Genomic DNA, 19,291 nt, shown 5'->3' on the forward strand with positions numbered 1-19,291 from the left:
TGGAGCTTTGCAGTCCTGTTAAAGTGGATCCTGATAACTCAACTATACAACTTGATCATACTTGGTAAAGACAGGCAACACCACTGTGTATCTGCAGTGCATTATGGGTTTTCTCTGATCTATTTTAGGAAAGATTGTTGTACCCTGGGGTTTGGCCATTTTCTGCTTGACTTCCTACACAAACAAATTCAGCAATTTGGAGGATATGCCTACCCAGTCAACATGGTTGATCATAAACTGTTGTCATGGTGATATCAATGAAACACCCTGATAGACCTTAAATTGTCTGTCACACTGTTCCTGACTGAGGGTAGTTCGGCCAAGAATGAACTGAAAAAAGACTTTTTAAACAACTTAGAGCTAAAACAAACAAAGAAAAACAATCTCTTAAAGGACAGCAAGCTGAGACAGTATCCTGCTCTAACCAGCAGTGTGCTCAGCACCAACACAGAATGACTCCTTTGGTATTTGGCTTCTCCCACTCGATCATACCAAGAAACTTACCAAAACAACTAAAATATGACAACTGCGGTCAAGAACTCATAATGAAAATACATAAAAAATATTAAACACATTTAACCTCTACATTGTATTTAATAAAAATACCACAGACATTTGACATAGCTTAATTAGGCTGGAAGACAGGTCAAGTTGCCCACACCGCACTCAGACACAAATATAGACAGCCTTTACCTATACAGGTCCTTTATTACTGCTACAGGGGAAGAACAAACCAGACTGCAATATATTGCAGTAAAGTTAAACTACAGAAAATAATGAGTAACTACAGTGCTGTGCAAAAGTTTTAGGCACTAAAAGTAAAGCAAGGATGCTTTCAAAAAGCCATGAGTAGTTTTTATTTATCAATTAACTTCATATAGTGTTCAGTAAACAGAAGAATCCTACATGAAATACTGAAATACGTATTCTCAGTACACCTGCACACAGTTTTTCAGGTATTTGGCAGGTCAGTTGTTCCTGCATTTTGGAGAAGTTGCCATAGTTCCTCTGTGGATTTAGACATCTCAGCTGCTTCTGTCTCTTCATGTAACCCCTGACTGACTCCATGATGTTGAGATCAGGGCTCTATGGGGGTCATACCATCTGTTGCAGGACTCCTTGTTCTTTTTGCTGATGAGATGCGATGCAGAATAAATGTGGGACCAGAGGACACCTCCCTGATGGTGTTGCATAAAAATCTAAACATCTAAAATAACTAAAACTTTTGCACACTAATGTAAATCTAAACCTTTAATGTGTGTTACTCTTATTTGGTGGTAGGAAACAAAAAATAATACAGCTCAGCAAATTACTTGGTGTTAAAAGTTAGACAAGTCAAGCACTAGACTAACTTAACACTACTGCCTGCTCTTGGAGTCACACAGAAATCATTGTTGTCTATTTAAATAGCAAAGGAAAGATCAATATCCTGCCAGTTTATAATGGTGGTTAGACTCACATTGTTTTTAATTAAGGCACTGATGAGCAGAGGTTGTCATGTGCACGCAAACACGTGCATAATTCACTGTTGCCCTCATTAAAGCATCTCTACATGCATCTGCAAATGAAACACGTGCACAAAACACACCCACGTACTTCCTCTAAAGTGTGTTCCTCCCTTGCCATGAGACAAGCAGTGGCAAAGTATCATCACACATACGCACATAGACACACACTGACAAAGGCTGTGCCTACACACACACACGCACTCACTGACTGCGTGGGGTACAGAGCACATCTGGAGAGGATATAGAATATGATAACAGACGGTGCAGTGTCATCAGTATAAGGTGTCAGCAGTAGCGTTGCCTTACACTGCCCCCATGTGGAAAACTGGCCTCATGCTGCTCATGGACCAAACTTAAAGACACAATCTGTAAATACAGGAAACTGATGTTGCGCACTGCTTCTTTACATCAGTAAAACTAGAGTAAAACAGACCTGTTTTTGAATTGTGTCTGGTTTAGAAACACAGAAACTGTTCAATTATCAATGTGAATTTGTTTGAAAGGTGAAACAGGTTTAACAGGTTTGCAGTCCCATAATTACCTCACCGTCATTCATTTTACATTTGGTGCTTTACAGCCACAAACAGAATTTAGGTGAAAACACAATGATATTACATTCTTATCTTCTTTTTTAGGCTAGCAGGTGATACAAGGACAACATATGAAATAAAAAAACAAAACAAAAAACAACCCAAAATACACACAAAAACACTGGTTATTAAAAATGCAGCTACAACACTTACTGCCTGCAGGCAGCCTATTAAAATTGAAAAAATAAAGCTTTTTTTGCCTGTAGGTGGCAACATCAATATATTAGTCTATCAATGGTCCACATCTGCAAGTCAACTGCTGGAACCTTCTTATTTAGGTGGTGCATGTTGCCAGGATTAGAATATGTCCGAACAGCTTCCCTTGTGGGGAACCTGCAACCTGCAAAATGTGAATGAGTGAGTTTTTGAGCTCATATGTGTGAGAAGATCCATAAGAAGTCCACATTAAAAAGGTAAAAAAAAAAAAAAAACACCTTTTACAAATGATGATTATTTTTGTATTAATATTCATTTCGTGTGAACTCCTGCTGCAAACTCATTATCTCCACTGAGCCTCTGATGAGGAAAAACAGACTCATTAAATTCATACCTGTTTTCTAAGAGCTGAAAGGCTACAAAATACTGACAATGGTTGAAACCCGAAGTTCTTATGACCTCATTATATGTCCATGTTGCAATATGACACTCGCCAATTCAACGCAATATAATTTAGCCATAATTGCTTAATATGCCTTTAAATGACAGTCCTGTACAATGGGACTGGACGGTTTCGGTAACTTCATGTCATGTATAAACGCAGACCTCAGTCCTCACTATATTAGTATGGTTGTGTGTGTGTGTTTGTCCCCACTAGATGGTGCACATTATCACAGCAGCTGGAGTCGCCTCGCAGTGCGCTTCAGGCTCTTGGGTCAGTCACAAGGCTGTCAAAGTCTGCAGGCACTGATGACTCTGATGATGACTCTTATTTCCACACAGAGTTTAGAAAGCTAGTTTCATGTCTGGGTCTGATCCCGTTTCATCCAGCAGCAGATCTGTGGAGTAAAGCAGCGCAGTGGAGAGTGTATTCATTTCAGTTTATTTAGGGTCTTAACACAAAGAAAAAGCCTGGCTGTTTGGATGTTTGGAGAGAAAACATTTAATATGGCGATATAAGGAGTAAATCACATTCATCCGAGCTTTCTGGTACTGTCGATATTTATGACAATGCAGTTACTTTTACTTGCAGCGGCGTTTCTCTTTGCGCACGACTTCACCGGAGCCGTGCGCTCTGACAGGTGCGCCTCCCGCTGCGACGTGAGCTTGTGTCCGAGCCCCAGCTGTCCCGGCGGGTACGTCCCGGACCTGTGTAACTGCTGCCTGATGTGTTCACCGGGCGATGGAGACCCCTGCGGCCGCACAAACGACCTGCCCTGCGGGGATGGCTTGGAGTGCAAGCTGCTCACTGCGGGGAGGCGGCGAGGCTCCGAGGGGGTCTGCCGGTGCAAGATGGAGTATGAAGTGTGTGGAAGCGACGGGAAAACGTATGATAATGTATGTAAGATGAGAGCAGCCAACCGTAAAGCTCTGCAGAAGGGGAGACCCGCAGTTAGCCAAGCGCACAGAGGACCCTGCTCACCTTCAGACACAGGTAGGGCTGACTGGGTGGTCAGAGGACCACAGCCTGGAGACAGAAATGTGTTTTTACTCAATATTAGCTTTTAGGCTCCCAAGTTGTCTGTTGTTAAAGGATTATGTTTGGGTAAAATTTATGACCATATAAATCCCCCAAATATCTCTAAATGCGTCCAAAGTGTGTCTTTGGTGCAATTGTTGCCAGAAAAACACTGTCACAGCTGATGGTCCTTGCTTGACTTATTGTTTTGAGATTTGTGCAATATGCATGTGGAATTAAAATCAATTTAAATTAAAGGGTTGACAATTAAGAGTGGAAAGTGAGAAGAAACACTTTACGCTCTTAAGAAGATTGTAAAAATCTTATTGTAATGTTGTTTCTCCGCCTCATACAATAAGATGGGTGCTCAGAACAATATCTGGACTTGTTATATTAACATATTTGCAGATGAATTAAATCAGAATTTTGCAGTAGGCCTGTTTTACTAAAAAAATAGAACAAACAGCCAAATCTAACAGTTAGAGGATCATCTTGAATATGAGATTCTCTTGATCCCAGTTCTAAAATATTATTTATTGATGAAGTTCAAGGATGTAAAGAATAGTCATCAGATGATATTAAGGATTTAAGGATGCAGTACAAAAAAAGAAGAGTTTATTGTATGTTTGTTGTATTGTGTGTGTGTGTGTGTGTGTGTGTGTGTGTGTGTGTGTGTGTGTGTGTGTGTGTGTGTTGCATGATCATGTTAATGCAGTTGCCTCTTCATGTCTGTACAGGTCATGCCCTGGTCCATCCCAACAGCCCTCGCTACAAGTTCAACTTCATCGCTGATGCAGTGGAGAAAATAGCCCCTGCTGTTGTCCACATTGAGCTGTTCGTAAGGTGTGGCGTGTGTGTATGTACAGTATGTATGGGACAAATTCCAGTGTGAGAGATACTTATTTAAAAGACAAATTAGTCTTTGCAGAATAGATCAAAGAGTACATCAGAGAAGTTTGTCTCTTCTCCCTTTAACTTGTAACTGTACTTGTAACTTCCCTGTAGATTTAAATGATTCTTTTGTTATTATTTGGGTAATTACATGTGGAAAATCTTCTCAGTGCGCATGAGATGATAAATGGGAACTTTAAACAACTTCAACTAATACAACCTCCACCTGCTGCCTCTCTTATCCTCAACTATTAGGAAGTTAGTATTCAAGTCAAAACTTGTGCTGTTAGGGTGTAAAATTGTTGAATGAAGCCTTAAAAGATACAATTTTAATATTTTTCTTCTTCATCAGCACTTATCTACTTCTCTCTCTCTCTCTCCAGACATCCTATGTTCAGTCGCAACGTGCGTCTCTCCAGCGGCTCTGGTTTTATCGTGACCCACTCAGGTATGATTGTGACCAACGCTCATGTGGTAACCACAGCTGCCACAGTCACAGGGAGGCCCCAGCTGCGTGTTCAGCTCCATGATGGCGACGCGTACGAGGCCGTGGTCAGAGAGGTAGACAGCAAGGCAGACATCGCCACAATCAAGGTCAATCCTCAGGTAAATACACACTCACACACTTGAATAACTTTGAAAAAATGTAATTTTCTGGACATTTTCTACTTCCTTTGCCCTTACGTACTCTCCAAAAGCACTTTACTTCATTAGAGCCCACAACTTGAAACGTTTCTGTGCCAAGTTCTGACACAATTTTGCAAGACATTCAGAAAGCTAGCGGGAATAATTTCATAAACACCAGCTCTGTGACTCACAGACACAGCGTTGATGTGTGTATTCTCGCACCCATATCTCAAATACTTGGACAGTTTTGTAAGCTTTAAACTCTTCTTTCTTTTCTCTCCGTCTGCCTCTCATCAAAAGTCATTTTCTCATTCATCATTTGCATTTTTTTTCTCTGCATGTCCATGTTACCTCATGTTGTTGTGTTGTTGATAATTCAGACTGTATGTATGTGTGTCCATATGGGAGCAGAAGAACCTTCCTGTGCTGTCTCTGGGCTGCTCAGCTGATCTGAGGCCAGGGGAGTTTGTCGTGGCGATTGGCAGCCCCTTTGCTCTGCAGAACACTGTCACCACCGGCATCGTCAGCACCGCCCAGAGAGACGGCAAGGAGCTGGGCATCGTGGACTCAGACATGGACTACATCCAGACTGATGCTATCATTAATGTGAGCTCACACACACACACAGAGTCATATACATGCATATATATATAAACTAATCAATGCCTTATTATATCATTTGCAATGGATTTTGGTTGTTTGCATACGTGTCAAAACATTTGTTTCTCTCTTATATTTCACCTTATCTGTGAGAAGTACGGCAATTCTGGAGGACCTCTTGTTAACCTGGTGAGTATTGTGCTGTGATATCAAATATGACTGTTATTTAATGTATTGGAACCGAGGTGTCTAAAATAACATGTCACAAAATTCTATTTCAAACCTATATAATTAAACAGTTCAAATATACCAGTCTCTGCAAACCCTCCGTACGTGTGCAAATTTACACAAAAGTATGACGGCAAATGATGTCACACACAATTAAACATGATAAATGTCAAATGTGAGCAAGAAAAAATGTATCTGTCCCATACTGATCACTGCAGTTGTGTATACTGGTACAAGGAACAGAGTTACATTAGCATCATTTTACACAAGTGTCTATTTATATACCGATGTGCAATGTGTTAAGCTATGCAAACATTTTGGTAATGTGACATTTTCTGGAATTTATGTACATCAACACACAGCAGTTCTTGGTGGCCAGTATTTGAGACCTTTTCATCTGGACAGTTATTTTACTTTGTGCTCTGTGTGTGATGTAATGTGCAATGTGTGTGTGTGTGTGTGTGTGTTTCTTTTAGGATGGTGAAGTGATAGGCATCAACACCTTGAAAGTGACAGCAGGGATCGCTTTTGCTATACCGTCAGACAGAATCAGCCGCTTTCTCACAGAGTCTCAGACCAAACATAGCAGAGATCAGGGGTCAGAGCCCGAGGAAAACGAAGGTAAAAAAAAAAAGTAAATAAATCCTTATACCTGTGGGAATACTTTTTATAGAGTAATTATTTTTCACTAAGTCTCACTTGTTCTGACAGATAAGACCAAATTTCAAAGAGGATATACAGAGAACCCACAGTCTGATACAGGTGAGAGACACTGTGGTCATCATTCAATTTCCCAGTCTGGAGACTCCAAGACTTTCATTCTTGATGATTAAGTCAATACTGTTGTTGTTTTCAGAGGTATCAGGAGTGAAGAAACGCTTCTTAGGCATCCGAATGCTCACAATCACCAAAATGTGAGTTTTTAACACACACACACACACATACACACAGACTAGATCATGAGCAATTTCAGCACAGACAGAATTTAGAATTTACTTAAATTATAATGATTGATAATGACATTTTTATTCCAATCATAATATTTTTTAACATTTGAAAAGAACTGAATGTTATTTGTATTGTCGTTTTTGTTAGCATTAATATTAGTGTGAATATTAGCAATAATATTAGTATTAACATTAATATCATTGTGTTTTCTGTGTGTCAGTCTAGTAGCACAGCTGAAACATCAGAATCCAGACTTTCCTGACGTCAGCAGTGGAGTTTTGGTGCAACAGGTCATACCCAACACTCCGGCAGAAAAGTACGTTCGCACACACGTGCAAAAATCCAAGCACACACACACACATACACGCGGCATGGAACAAACTTTGCTAGGAACGAAACCATGATTCATCAAAGTGGCACTCATCATCACTGTCTTTTTTTCCACATCAAGTAGTTCCATTTTAAGATCAAGGATTTCTTGTTACATGGTTGATTTTTAGTCATGTTTACATTACACCTTTGGCCACTTTATTGCACTCCTGGCACTTCCTGAATCAAATAAATTGTCTTCCTCTCTGTCTTAGTGGAGGTATTATGGACGGTGATGTTATTGTGAAGGTGAACGGTCGACCAGTCCAGACCACCGAGGACATCCACGAGGTGTTGCGAGGAGACCAGCCTCTCCTGCTTGAGATTTGCAGAGGAAATGATGACTTACTGTTCAACATTCAACCACATTTTACGGAGTATTGAAGAAAGGGATTATTCATTTGCAAACAACTGTTGGGCAGGACTCATTTCCTGTCATCTTTTTTTACCAGCCTGATGTATATTTTGTTTGGTACCTTTTGTTCTGAATGATCTGCAAAATTTGAAATGTGTTGTATCATATATATGGTAGTTTTTTGTTGTTGTTTTTTTTATAATACTTCAAATACTGCAGAGGAAAATACATTGCACTATATACTGTATGAGGCTCAGAGAGTTTCAGAATAAAAGCTTCCAAAGAAGTACATAGATTTGAATTTGTCTGCCCAGCCGTCCATCTGCCTGCCGCTCTGCCTGTGAGTCCAGCAGCTGTTGTCCATCTGCACAGACGGCAGGTTGGGCTTCTTTGTTTATGTCTTGTTATCCCACTTCCCTCCTCTCTGCCTTGGAAAGACATTCTCCTAATTTAAACAAACTAAGCTGACACCTTGACACACAGAGTACACACACACACACACACACTGAGCCCTGTTACTGGAAAATACACTTTTATCCTCTCCTGTTTTGGTAATGGAAATCCTCATGCATGCACGTAACAGCTGAACCCTGAAGTTAAGGACCGTGGCTTCAAGACAGAAAGTCCATGTGGGAGTACTGTCTCCTGATTGGTTGTTGGTGTTTTAGATGAACCAAATGCAGCCAGCAACTGATGACAAAATTCATCCAAAATTCTTCTTCTTCGTGGCTTGGCATGGCATTATTCCGGGACAGTGTTAGTCTTGGTTTGTCAGTACAGATGTTAACATTACCTTAAGAGTGACCTTGTAACCCCACTTGAAAAGTATCTGTCTTTGCACAGCTCATAAACTGGAGCCAGACAGACAATCCTCTTTGCTTATTTGAATAGTTACTGTGCCATGTTACTATTGTCTGTGGCACAGTGTGGACGACAGAGACAAGGGGATAAAGAGAGGATAAATAAAATGGAAACAGAAGCTGATGACACTTAGATCAAGAGAAAAAGGGAAAACTGGGTGAATAAGTAACTCCCACAGTGGATAAAATTGCTACCATATCGCCCAGCAGGAGTTTTGTGGTTCTCTGAGCCTCAGCTGCAATTCGTGCAAGTGTGTCTCTGACCCAGTTGTTTGAGCATGTGCGTTGTGTTTTCTAGTCTTGCCAAGACACATTGTCATAGCAGAGTGCCAGGCTACTTCCCTGAAGCAGGCAGAGGACACAGCTGTTTGTTCTTACCGAAACAAATCTCCACACTGAAACCGTCCCTGAGCTCAGACTGAATCAAAGCATCTCTGTTAAATTAAACCACAAAGACCGCAGGTTTCTGTAACCAAACTAAATACATTGATCTGAAGTGCAACATATAAGCAACATTTTCCATGAGGCCAGCTTGCTTGCATTGTTGAAGAGTTCAGCTCCTGTTCAGTCCTTCAATCAATGAATGTATCACCATCTAGAGGCCGAATGGAGTCAAGTCTTTGCAATAAAGACTATTTATAATTCCCAAATAGGCCAGTAGATGGCGTGTTAGGTATAAAAAAGTTCCCCCTGACGTGGCAAACTGCTCAGATGCTCAGATTAAAGGACTATTGTATATGAGAAGTTATAGCTCCTGCAGCAGGCTATAGATAGCTCTGGTTTCTGATTGGATAATGTTCAAGCTTAAGTAGAGGGCACAGCTACATATTTATAAGGAGTGTCTCCACAAATCTTTACTGTTGCTGTCACATCTCTACAGAAAATCTTGTAGATAACCCTGTTCCTGGCACTATTAACAGACTGAACAGTTCATGAACTATAAGACTTCTTATGTGATCTACAAACATGAGTCTATGTAATACAAGGTTTTTTTTTGTGTTGCATGGACCTACTGTATGTGTTGCTCACTGGATAGATGATCGTAATTATGCTGTTAGTGTAAGATGTGCTGATTATCCTGTGGAATAACAAACAATTTTAGGAATTCCATGAAATTACACATTCAATGCTGTAGTGACCAGTATTTACCTTATTCACCAAACTAAGAGCTTAAAAAAACAAATTTCTAGATTAGAGGTAACTTATATCCAGACATTACTGGAGATTTAGGGTATGACTTTGTAGGCTTGGAGAGACTTGTCACTAGAATTACCTTGAATTATAAAACCATGCTGTATATTGGCTTGTTTTGGGATTGTATTTTCCCCCTGTAAGAAGTTTGCTCAGTTTTTTGACTAGGAAGAACATGTACACTCTGCTATGTGGTGTGTTAAAGACCCTAAAAACTTATTTTTTAAATCAGCCTCTTACTGGAAGTGATGAAGTCCCACATGAAGACAAAATTTTCTGCAGTTCATAAGGGTCCGAACAGTTTTTGTCATTTTACATGAGAGATTTCTGTCTTTATGTTTTTTATCTGTGCTGTAGTTGAGAGGACCCCAGCTGGAAAAAGTTGATGACACGTGTTTCCATGTACCAATTAGGATTTAGCAATGTTTGTATCAAGATATGACGACAGCTGTGGGGTTGTTTGCTGATGTTGCCAGGCCACCGTCAGTCAAATCTGATCAAATCACACCCCCACAGTTCTTATAAAGCCAAATACATAATAAACAATAACTAAGGATATTTTTTCCCCAGAACTTTAACTTTGATGGTTGCACATTTAGAAATAAACATTTAGTGATACAGAGAGGGTCTGTCTTCACTTCAAATCTATTTTTGTTTTCCATCTGGTTTTTATCCAACCTTATTTTTCATATCCACTTTTCATCTCCCCTCTTATGTCTTTTTCTCTCTTCTGAATGTTCCTGAACTAGAGTTTCATTCCTATTTTTCCTCCCTGTAATACTGTAAGAGCCTACCCACGCTTTTGACCCCTAGGAGGATCCAGCGACCTTCGACCTCCAGTAGAGGCAGCTATAGGGAATAATGGACAACCAGGTCAGTCATGTGTTCAAGGGAAATTAATGATGTTGCTCGTGACGCTTTGTTAATTATTCATAGAGGGAGATAAAGACTAACAGACATTCATAGAGGGGTTCAATGATAATGCCATATAATCCCATATAATGTCAAACAGTGAGTCATCAGCGACCCCAGAGCCTGGTGACATTCTGACTGCCATCACAGCACTTAATGGATGCTAATCAACATCACCTCTTTGTTGCCTGCCAACAAACCCACATACACACACACACATGCATTTTTCATATGCAGCACTCAAATTAACCTGGGAGGGAAGCATGTGCCATTAGAGGACACTAAGCTGAGCACCACTGTTTCGGATGTGTGTGTGTACATTTGTGTTCTCATATGGAAAGGAGCTAAAGAGGATACGTTCACAGTAAAGTTGTGAGTTGGAGGAAGTTTGGAGGAACAGACTGCAGGCTCGGGCATCTGGCATGGCAGCAGAGCTATAGACAGATTGGACTCAATTAAAAAAAAAGAAAAACCCTGTTAAACTGTGGCATTACAGTAGTACAAGCCCTAACTACTTCCATCTGTCTGGCATCTAACTCTTACTGTAGGCTATGAGTCACTGCCTCACTGACCAGAAGTACTGTTACTTAATGTGAGAAGAGGAGCGAAGAGAAGAGAAGAGAAGAGAAGAGAAGAGAAGAGAAGAGAAGAGAAGAGAAGAGAAGAGAAGAGAAGAGAAGAGAAGAAAGTGAGAACAAGGAAAACCAGTCTTTTTACACACGCACCCAAACACACACACAACCATAGCATACAGTATAATGCAACCAAAGGCAACATCTCTCTAACAATGTGGCTCCACAACTGGACAATTAGCTAAAGCTAAGCAGATCCATATGTTGTTGTGTTAAGTACTCTGCCAGGAATCTATACTGTGCCCCCCTCCTGAAGTGTAATAAAATAATTTATGGCACATTCAAGTGCAAAGCTGTACTTGCAAAGGTAGCCCATGTAAATGCATAGAATATAACTCTCAACGGTTTAGTACATTTTCACTTTCAAAATGACCACTCTCGAAAGGCCACATCATTTTCTGAAGGTTTTAATAAGGGCTGGAATTCCAGGCATTCCCGGGAAAGTACGATCTGTTTTTACTGATTTTTCCTCTGGAAAGTCTCCGCAGTCATTTCAAAGTTGTTTTGAACTTGAAGTGAGACAGTGGATGTCTTCTCTCTTGTTTTGCGTCTGTCTTGATTTTTGTCCTTTCAGTCCGTCCGCAGCAGGTTTCTGTCAAAAAAGAGAGGAAGGGCTGATTATAGTAAAAAAAAGAGGGACAAGGTAGGAACATTAAAATTAAAAAAGTGTTTAACTTTTTCACTTTTTCCCCCTTCATGCATACACTACATGCTCCAACACAGGTGCTGAGAGTTCCTTTTCTCACCTTTTCAGCCCCTCTCCGTCTATCTCATCTTTCTCACCTTGTCCATTTTCTCGTTCACACCAGTCATTCCGCTTTGTTTTTTTTTCCAGCGGAAGAATGAGTCTCCAGTGTGTCTCTTTATGGTCCTCAGGCCCTAAAGCTGGAGCATAAAATCAGCACTAGTTGACTGTGTAGAGGACACTGTGCCCTTTTTCCACAAAGACTTCTCATTTAATATTTCTGGGTGTGAATATGGTTGACGTTAATTTCCCCAGTAAGAAAACTGTTATGTTATAACAGTTCAGTATCCCTAATTATTATCTGACAGTTACAAGAAAGGGCATTGTAACATTAGACATCTGAGCCACCAGGTAAACTTTGCAAATCCACTCTGATCTAATTTGTGACAGTTATTTTCCAATTAAATCCACACATAAAGACATTCAAGGGATGCAGTATTGTTTTTTACAAGACTAGCTAGACTACTGTTGGCTGATTGTCTTGTTTTATTTTAGCTGTACTATAAGCAGGTATAATTTCTATATCAACAATGGATCCCATGACCTCATTTGCGTGTGAAAAGTATCGCTCCTAGTGACAAACCCACAGAGAATTATCAGCCAACTCTGCAGTTCCCTACAGCGCTACAGAGCTTTAGTGTTTTTCAGCTTATTGTTTTGGTTTTGCAACCCACAACTTTACTGTTTTGGCTCACTGTTTCAAGGTTGAGATTTTGGGAAATACGCTTTTATTTGCTTTGTTGCAGAGAGTTAGTGAGAATATCAGTATGACTCACATGTCTGTGCGTAAAGTATTTAGCTGGAGGAGGCGATTAGCTGAGCTTAGCATAAAGACTGGGAGCAAGGGGAAACAACTAGCCTGGTTATGTCCCATGTTAAAAAAGAATCTTCCTACAAACTGACTAATTAAACAATGTATCTTGTTAGATTAATGGGGAATTACTGGAACTAGCTGTCTCTTGTTAAGACCAGAACATTCCTGTAGCTGTCCGCCTCCTTCACGATCCAAACAACACTGCGGGCTGCTCAGCAGGTTCAAATAATTGTGCAATAGGGCAGATGTTTTTAATGCACTTGAAGCACTTATCTAGTAGGTTGTTTGATGTTGCTGCTAATTTCCCAACAGGTGCTAGTGTTTTATCATGTTCTTGTGTTAGATTTTATTTTACCAATTTGTTTTATGTTTTTATGATCATTTTATGGGGTGGATATTACCTGTTCTGTAGTTTGTTTAATGTATTATCTGCTTTATGAGTGAGTGGTTTTAATATTTTTGTCTTTTTCTGTTTTTGTTTATGTGAGCTCACTAAGACAAATTCCAATCAGTCATGTTGATATGGCAATAAAGTATTGAATTTTGAATCTTGACAACCAACAGCCGGAGTCGAGTAGCAGAAGACACCAGGAAGTCATCAAGAAATAGTTACAGCATGTAATTGTCCATAAAACCACAACTTGTCACATTTAGATGTGTTTGTGCTGTTGTTAGTAAGCAGATTTTTGCTTTTGTTTAGTGTTATAGAGAGTCAGTCTAGCTGTTCCCCTGCTTGCAGTCTTCATGCTATGCTAAGCTAAGCTAATCGCCTGCTGGCTCTAGCTCCATAGTCAGCACACAAGCACGAAAGTGTTATCAATCTTCACATACCTAATGGGGAGGAAAACAACTAAGCATATTTCCCAAAAATGTTGAAACTATTCCTTTGAGATCAAAGTGTTTTTGTCATGCTCCAGGCAATACTGTTAAGCAAATCAGTTTCAAAACAGAAAGAGAGGCCAAAGCTTCACTGTGGTTTTACACAAATTCCTCAGGACCGGATGTCCTCATGTACCCCCTGCTGAGGAAATCACACACACACTTAGATACACACACACACACACACACACACAGTCACACAGTGAAGTGAGCCCAGAAATTCTTTTGTCAGGGCTCCAGTGATAGCTAAATCCTGTGAGTCCTTCCTCTGTCTCTCAACTCCCTCTTCCTAGCAGACTACTGACTCATGCTTTTTACCTCTCCCTCTCTCTCTTTCTCTCTTTCTCTGTGTCTCTGTGTCTTTTTCTCTATAAATCCAGTCTGCAGCCTTCTCCTAAACTCCCCTTCTGTCTTACTCAGGCATTTCTCGGGATTTTGAATAATTCAGTAACATTTCCTCATCGTGTGACCTCTGCGTGGGTGTGTGCGCACACGCTCGCATAGGCAATATTGTTGCAAGTGCAGGCTGGTGTGTTCGATTGTATGTGTGTGTGGGGGTGTATTTATGTGTGTAACCAGTCTTAATCACCCCTCCTCCATGTGCAGTCTATTTAATGTTTGAAGAAACAGAGTAATTGCCTTGTACTGTAGCCGGCTAAGTCTCTTAATGAGAATAATGCATGCTGTGCCAAAGCTAGAGGCCCAGTATTCTGTGGGTAAAGTTGGCACACACATAGAAATCAGCATTTTACTGTAGTTGAAAAAGGTTCCTTAAGTCTTGAATATTTAGCTTTTGTTCTTTATATCTTACTGACAGACTAGGAATATTTGTTCAGCCTGACAGACTGTGCATTAGTTCCACCTCTGTCTTAAGAAGCATCACAGGTGTTGGTGACATGCGGTGCCAGGTGGTCATATACCTGGTATGCAGGAAGTAAGTCGCAAAACAATTTTGTTTCCCAGCAACTTTTTTAAGGATAGAGCATCCGAGAGTCTGCTTTTTTCATTTTAAAAGCAGAGGTGGAGACGTCTGAAATGCATATTTGTGAAAATAAACAACAAGCCAGCCAAGAAAAGCAGAAACTATAATCTTGTGTAACTGCAAAGGAGAGAACCACATGTCCTGTAATGGTCTGAGCTAGGGCAAGAATTGTTATATTTGAAAACAGTAAGCACATGCTGGATTACAAAGACAATAGGAATCCAGAAATGAGCCCAACAGACAGTTAGGGAAGTGGCCTATCAACTCAAAACACTGGTTGCAAAATGGGACTAAAGGTTTGGATTTTGCAGAAACAATAATAAAAACACTACTTTCAAAGTGATGGCAATTGGAAATGTTGACATGTTTTTTTTTTTCCTGCAAATGGTGGGATCTAAGGATGATTTTGTTGGCTGTTGCATCAATCACTTTGTCTGTTTCCTATCAGGGGATTTCATGTAAAAAGTATGGTCCAGAGGAAAGTATATTTACAACTACAGGTCAGATTGCAGTGGTGGAGGGGTGACCAGGCTGAGAACAGTATTCACCTTTGGGTGGCTAAGTCAGTTTTTTTCTGCATGCCATGGCTCCAGATTTTAGGACAAAGAGACACTGTTTCAGGTCACTCTGCTTAATAAGCACCAAGCTTACAAGCATACCATTAAGAATCATATATGCACTTCTTGTTTTTGTGGTGGCCAAAGACGTAGGGCTTCAGGCACTGATCACATATTTGCTCTGCCATCTCCATAAAATTAGGTATGAATATTGATGATCTCAAGAACACGATTAATCATGACTATGCTGGTTCCAGATTTCCTACCTGTCAAAAAGTTCAAATGACAAAGATGAGAGTGATTTTATGTCAGAGGGAAATATTGTTCTGTTAATTCCTCTACATTTACTAGACAAACATAATTATTAGTTACTTTGCAGATGCAGATTTTACATACAAAATATATGATCAGCTTATAAAATATGACACATTATAATAGATTAAACTAATAGTATATACAGACGTGGCTGAAAATACTGGTACCCTTCCACCTTTTTCTAAAAAACAAAATTTTCTCTGTATTAAGTTGAAACTGACAGAAGTATATGGTATCCATCATTCTTTATTTCACATTAAATATGACTGAAACGTTGCTTTTGATTTACATCTTAACATATTATTTAATACAATAAAACAAATGAAAATGACATGGCCAAAATTATTGGTACCCTTAACGTAATATTTTGTAGCACAGCCATTGGAGGCAATAACTGCAGTCAAGCGCTTTCTGTAACTCTGAATAAGGTTTCTCCACTTCTCCACTGGTAGCCCTGCCCACTCTTCTTGAGCAAACTGCTCCAGTTCTCTCGGGTTTGATGGGTGTTGTCTCCCAACTGCAAGTTTCTTTCCACAGATGTTCAATGGCATTCAGATCAGGACTCATAGCAGGCCCCTTCAGAACGGTCCAACATTTTCTTCTCATCCACTCTTTGAGGTCATTATCCTGCTGGAAGACCCATGACCTGAGACTAAGACACAGCTTTCTGACACTGGGCAGTATGTTTCGCTCCAAAATGCCTGATCGTCTTCTGATTTAATTGTGACCTGCACAGATTCAAGGCACCCAGGACCTGAGGCAGCAAAGCAACCACAAAACAATACTGAGCCTCCTCCATGTGTCACAGTCGGCATGGTGTTCTTCTCTTTGAAGGCTTCATTTTTTTTCTCCTGTAAACATAGGGTTGGTATGATTTACAAAAAAGCTCTAATTTTGTTTCATTTTGTTTCCCTCTGAAAGAATGTCCAAACCACATTCTCCCAGAGGGACTGTGGCTTGTCAACATGTATTTTGGCAAAGTCCAGACTGGCTTTTTTGTGTCTCCATCTTAGAGGTGGGGTCTTCCTGGGTCTTCTACCATGGAGCCCATTTTCATTCTGACAGTGACGGATGGTGCGACTTCAAACTATTGTACCTTGAACTTGAAGATCAGCTTGGATCTGTATTGAAGATTTCCTTGGTTCTCTCTCGACCATTCAACCAATCCTTCTGTTCAATCTCAGGCCAATTTTCCTCTTCATTGAACAACTACAACAACTTAAGTGTTGCTTACTGCATCAGTAATGATAATCCAATAATATCACATGTAATAAGTAATACATGTATAATACTGTCAGGGGCCATTCTGCTGCCAAATGACTACTTTTACTTTTGATACTTTAAGTCCATTTAGCTGATGAATACTTTATTACTTGTACTAAAGTAAGCTTTTGAATGCAGGACTATTTTTATATTGTAGTTATTGCTACTTTTATGTCATGGATCTGAATATTTCTCAAAATGTTTTCCACCACTGGACAGCAGCATGCATAGATATCAATATTTTTGCATGATTAGTGATTTGTGGTATTTATATCCTCATCATATTGAGATGTGCAGGCTAAAACTGGTCACATATTTGACCTAACCCGTCCATCATCACCCATGTTTCCTTTAATGCTTCTAAAAGTGGTTACACTCCAGTATTATTCATATTATCATCAAAAGGTGTCTCTCACCATCACATGCTCATTCCCCAGTCGGGCCCCCATACTGTTTGCACGTGACTGAGAGTGAGATAAAGAGGCAGAGCGAGGCGGGGAGGGAAAGAGAGTGTGACAGACAGCATGGATGAAAGTGAGTATATATGTGTGTGTCTGGACATGTGAGTGTCTGTGTGAGTTAGCGTTTCTGTGCAGAGCGTTTGCTTTGTAGCTCACAGGGCTAGGACCTATTTATACACCCAGACTCCCACGCTCTAGAAACACTCACCCATGACATTTGTTTCCATTCTTTCGCTCTCTCTCTCTCTCTCTCTTCCTCATATCATCTTCTCATCCCCATCTTTTATCACATCTTATTCTTCTCTCATCACCATCACCGTCATCACTGGACAGACTACCGTCACCTCCACAAAATGCCTTGCTCTTGTCTTCCGAGTATAGAATTGAATTGAACAAAGCAGGCAGATTAAGGTCACTGCTTCCAAATAGGTGTGATTCTCTTCAATCAGTCACTAAGTGTCTTTCTAAAGAGCATGCACCCAGAGGGGTATACTGTGTTGTCAAACAAAGCTCAGAATGAGGATTCATTCAAATGTGAATTTCTGGTTAAACTCTTTACTAAAATACAGGCGACCAAGCCTCAGGAGGGCTTGCGTGCAGCAGTGAGGATGGAGGGATGGAAGGACAAATGGATGCATGGATTGGTGGACAGAGAGTAAAATCATTTTCATGCTTAACTGCGAAGTTAAGGTGATGAGAGAGCTCCATACTGTGTTGCAGACCGTGGGAATTGTGATGTTATGTAACGGTGCACACACTCAGCATATACATAGAGTCATACAGCCAGGGGCAGTGGCTTAGGGGAAGTCGGATGGACCCTGCCTGCTCTAACAGGACTTCTTAAGTGCTTCTGCCATCAGCATTCTGTTGCTTGCATAACAGCCTCTCCAGCCCTGGGAACCCAGAGGAAACATGTGACCACTAAAAGGGTTCCTTCTGGCTGAGGGGTGATTTCTCATTCCCTCTCTTCCTTGTTTTTTTTTCTCTCTTTCTTTCTCTTTCTTAGCAACAAAGGGGTTTTTCCTTCACAGCAAGAGAATCATTAAGTTAACAGCAGTTGGGGGACAGCAGTACCACTGAGGATAGTGCATGAAAAAGAATTGTAGGGCAGTACATTGGGTGTCTTACTGTAAATGTGATCTTCTAGGAACCTGTTAATGATTGAATGTAAATGGAGCCTATGAGTACAGCAGGGATAAACATGTTGGGAGCTGCTGGGAAGAAAGGCGACACAGCCAACGTTCATGCCTCATAGACAAACATATATGATGTGTAAATAGTGAGGAAAAAAGCTGCCCACACATTCGCACACACTAGCACACTCATGCTTGCATGCTTGCAGAGGTGAAAACACACACACACACACACATACACACACACACACACACAAAAATTACTTCAAGCTCATTTTCACCACCACATTTAAAAAAGGTGGTAAAGATAGATATCTTAAGAGATTAATACCATCATCCTGCACATGTCCTTCCTTCCCCTTAACCCATTTTTCTTTCTGCTCCCTCCACTCTTTGTCACATTTTCAGCCTCAGGTTCCATCCTTCCCTCCCTCTTTCCCTTCTCTTCCCCCTGGCCACCCCAGCTCTAACAACCCTCATTTGTAATGTAGATTACATCTAACACTGATATATATATATATTTATATTCTAACTGTCTGATATTTTGAAGAATTGTATATGTGGCAAATTGGTTTCCTACAGGCATTTGAGGGAGATCAACACAAATCAGTGCAAAAGAAGATGAAGTTCAAAGAGTGATGAAGCCACCAGAGATTTAGTGTTGCTATGGAGATGGAGTGATTCTCCCTCTCTGTGCTTCACCTGATGTTTTGTTTATTTTTTTTATTTTTTTTTGGAGGGGGGACTAAATCTGTCCCTGTGATCACAGCTTAACTGTGGCTATGTGCTCATGTTGAACCAATGGAAGGTTTTTAA

General features: G+C 40.4%; 1 protein-coding gene across 3 annotated transcripts; it reads left to right on the forward strand.

Moving 5' to 3' along the window:
- Positions 1 to 1,626: 1,626 nt before the first annotated feature.
- On the forward strand, positions 1,627 to 8,020 carry htra3a (HtrA serine peptidase 3a). 3 transcript variants are annotated; one of them, XM_042388563.1, is made up of 11 exons: positions 1,627 to 2,511; positions 3,288 to 3,689; positions 4,451 to 4,556; positions 4,988 to 5,210; positions 5,643 to 5,837; positions 5,988 to 6,020; positions 6,536 to 6,680; positions 6,753 to 6,821; positions 6,916 to 6,973; positions 7,228 to 7,323; positions 7,592 to 8,020. In XM_042388563.1, exons 2-11 carry the CDS (start codon positions 3,422 to 3,424, stop codon positions 7,758 to 7,760), a joined length of 1,362 nt encoding a protein of 453 aa, XP_042244497.1. In that variant the 5' UTR covers positions 1,627 to 2,511; positions 3,288 to 3,421; the 3' UTR covers positions 7,761 to 8,020. The 3 variants fall into 3 exon arrangements, with proteins under 3 accessions (XP_042244497.1, XP_042244478.1, XP_042244488.1); XM_042388544.1 differs by lacking the exon at positions 1,627 to 2,511 and having other exon boundaries at positions 2,976 to 3,689; XM_042388554.1 differs by lacking the exon at positions 1,627 to 2,511 and having other exon boundaries at positions 2,976 to 3,689; positions 6,771 to 6,821.
- Positions 8,021 to 19,291: the final 11,271 nt, after the last annotated feature.

This window comes from Thunnus maccoyii, chromosome 2 (genome assembly GCF_910596095.1).
Source record: "Thunnus maccoyii chromosome 2, fThuMac1.1, whole genome shotgun sequence".
In the NCBI taxonomy this organism is placed as follows: domain Eukaryota; kingdom Metazoa; phylum Chordata; class Actinopteri; order Scombriformes; family Scombridae; genus Thunnus; species Thunnus maccoyii.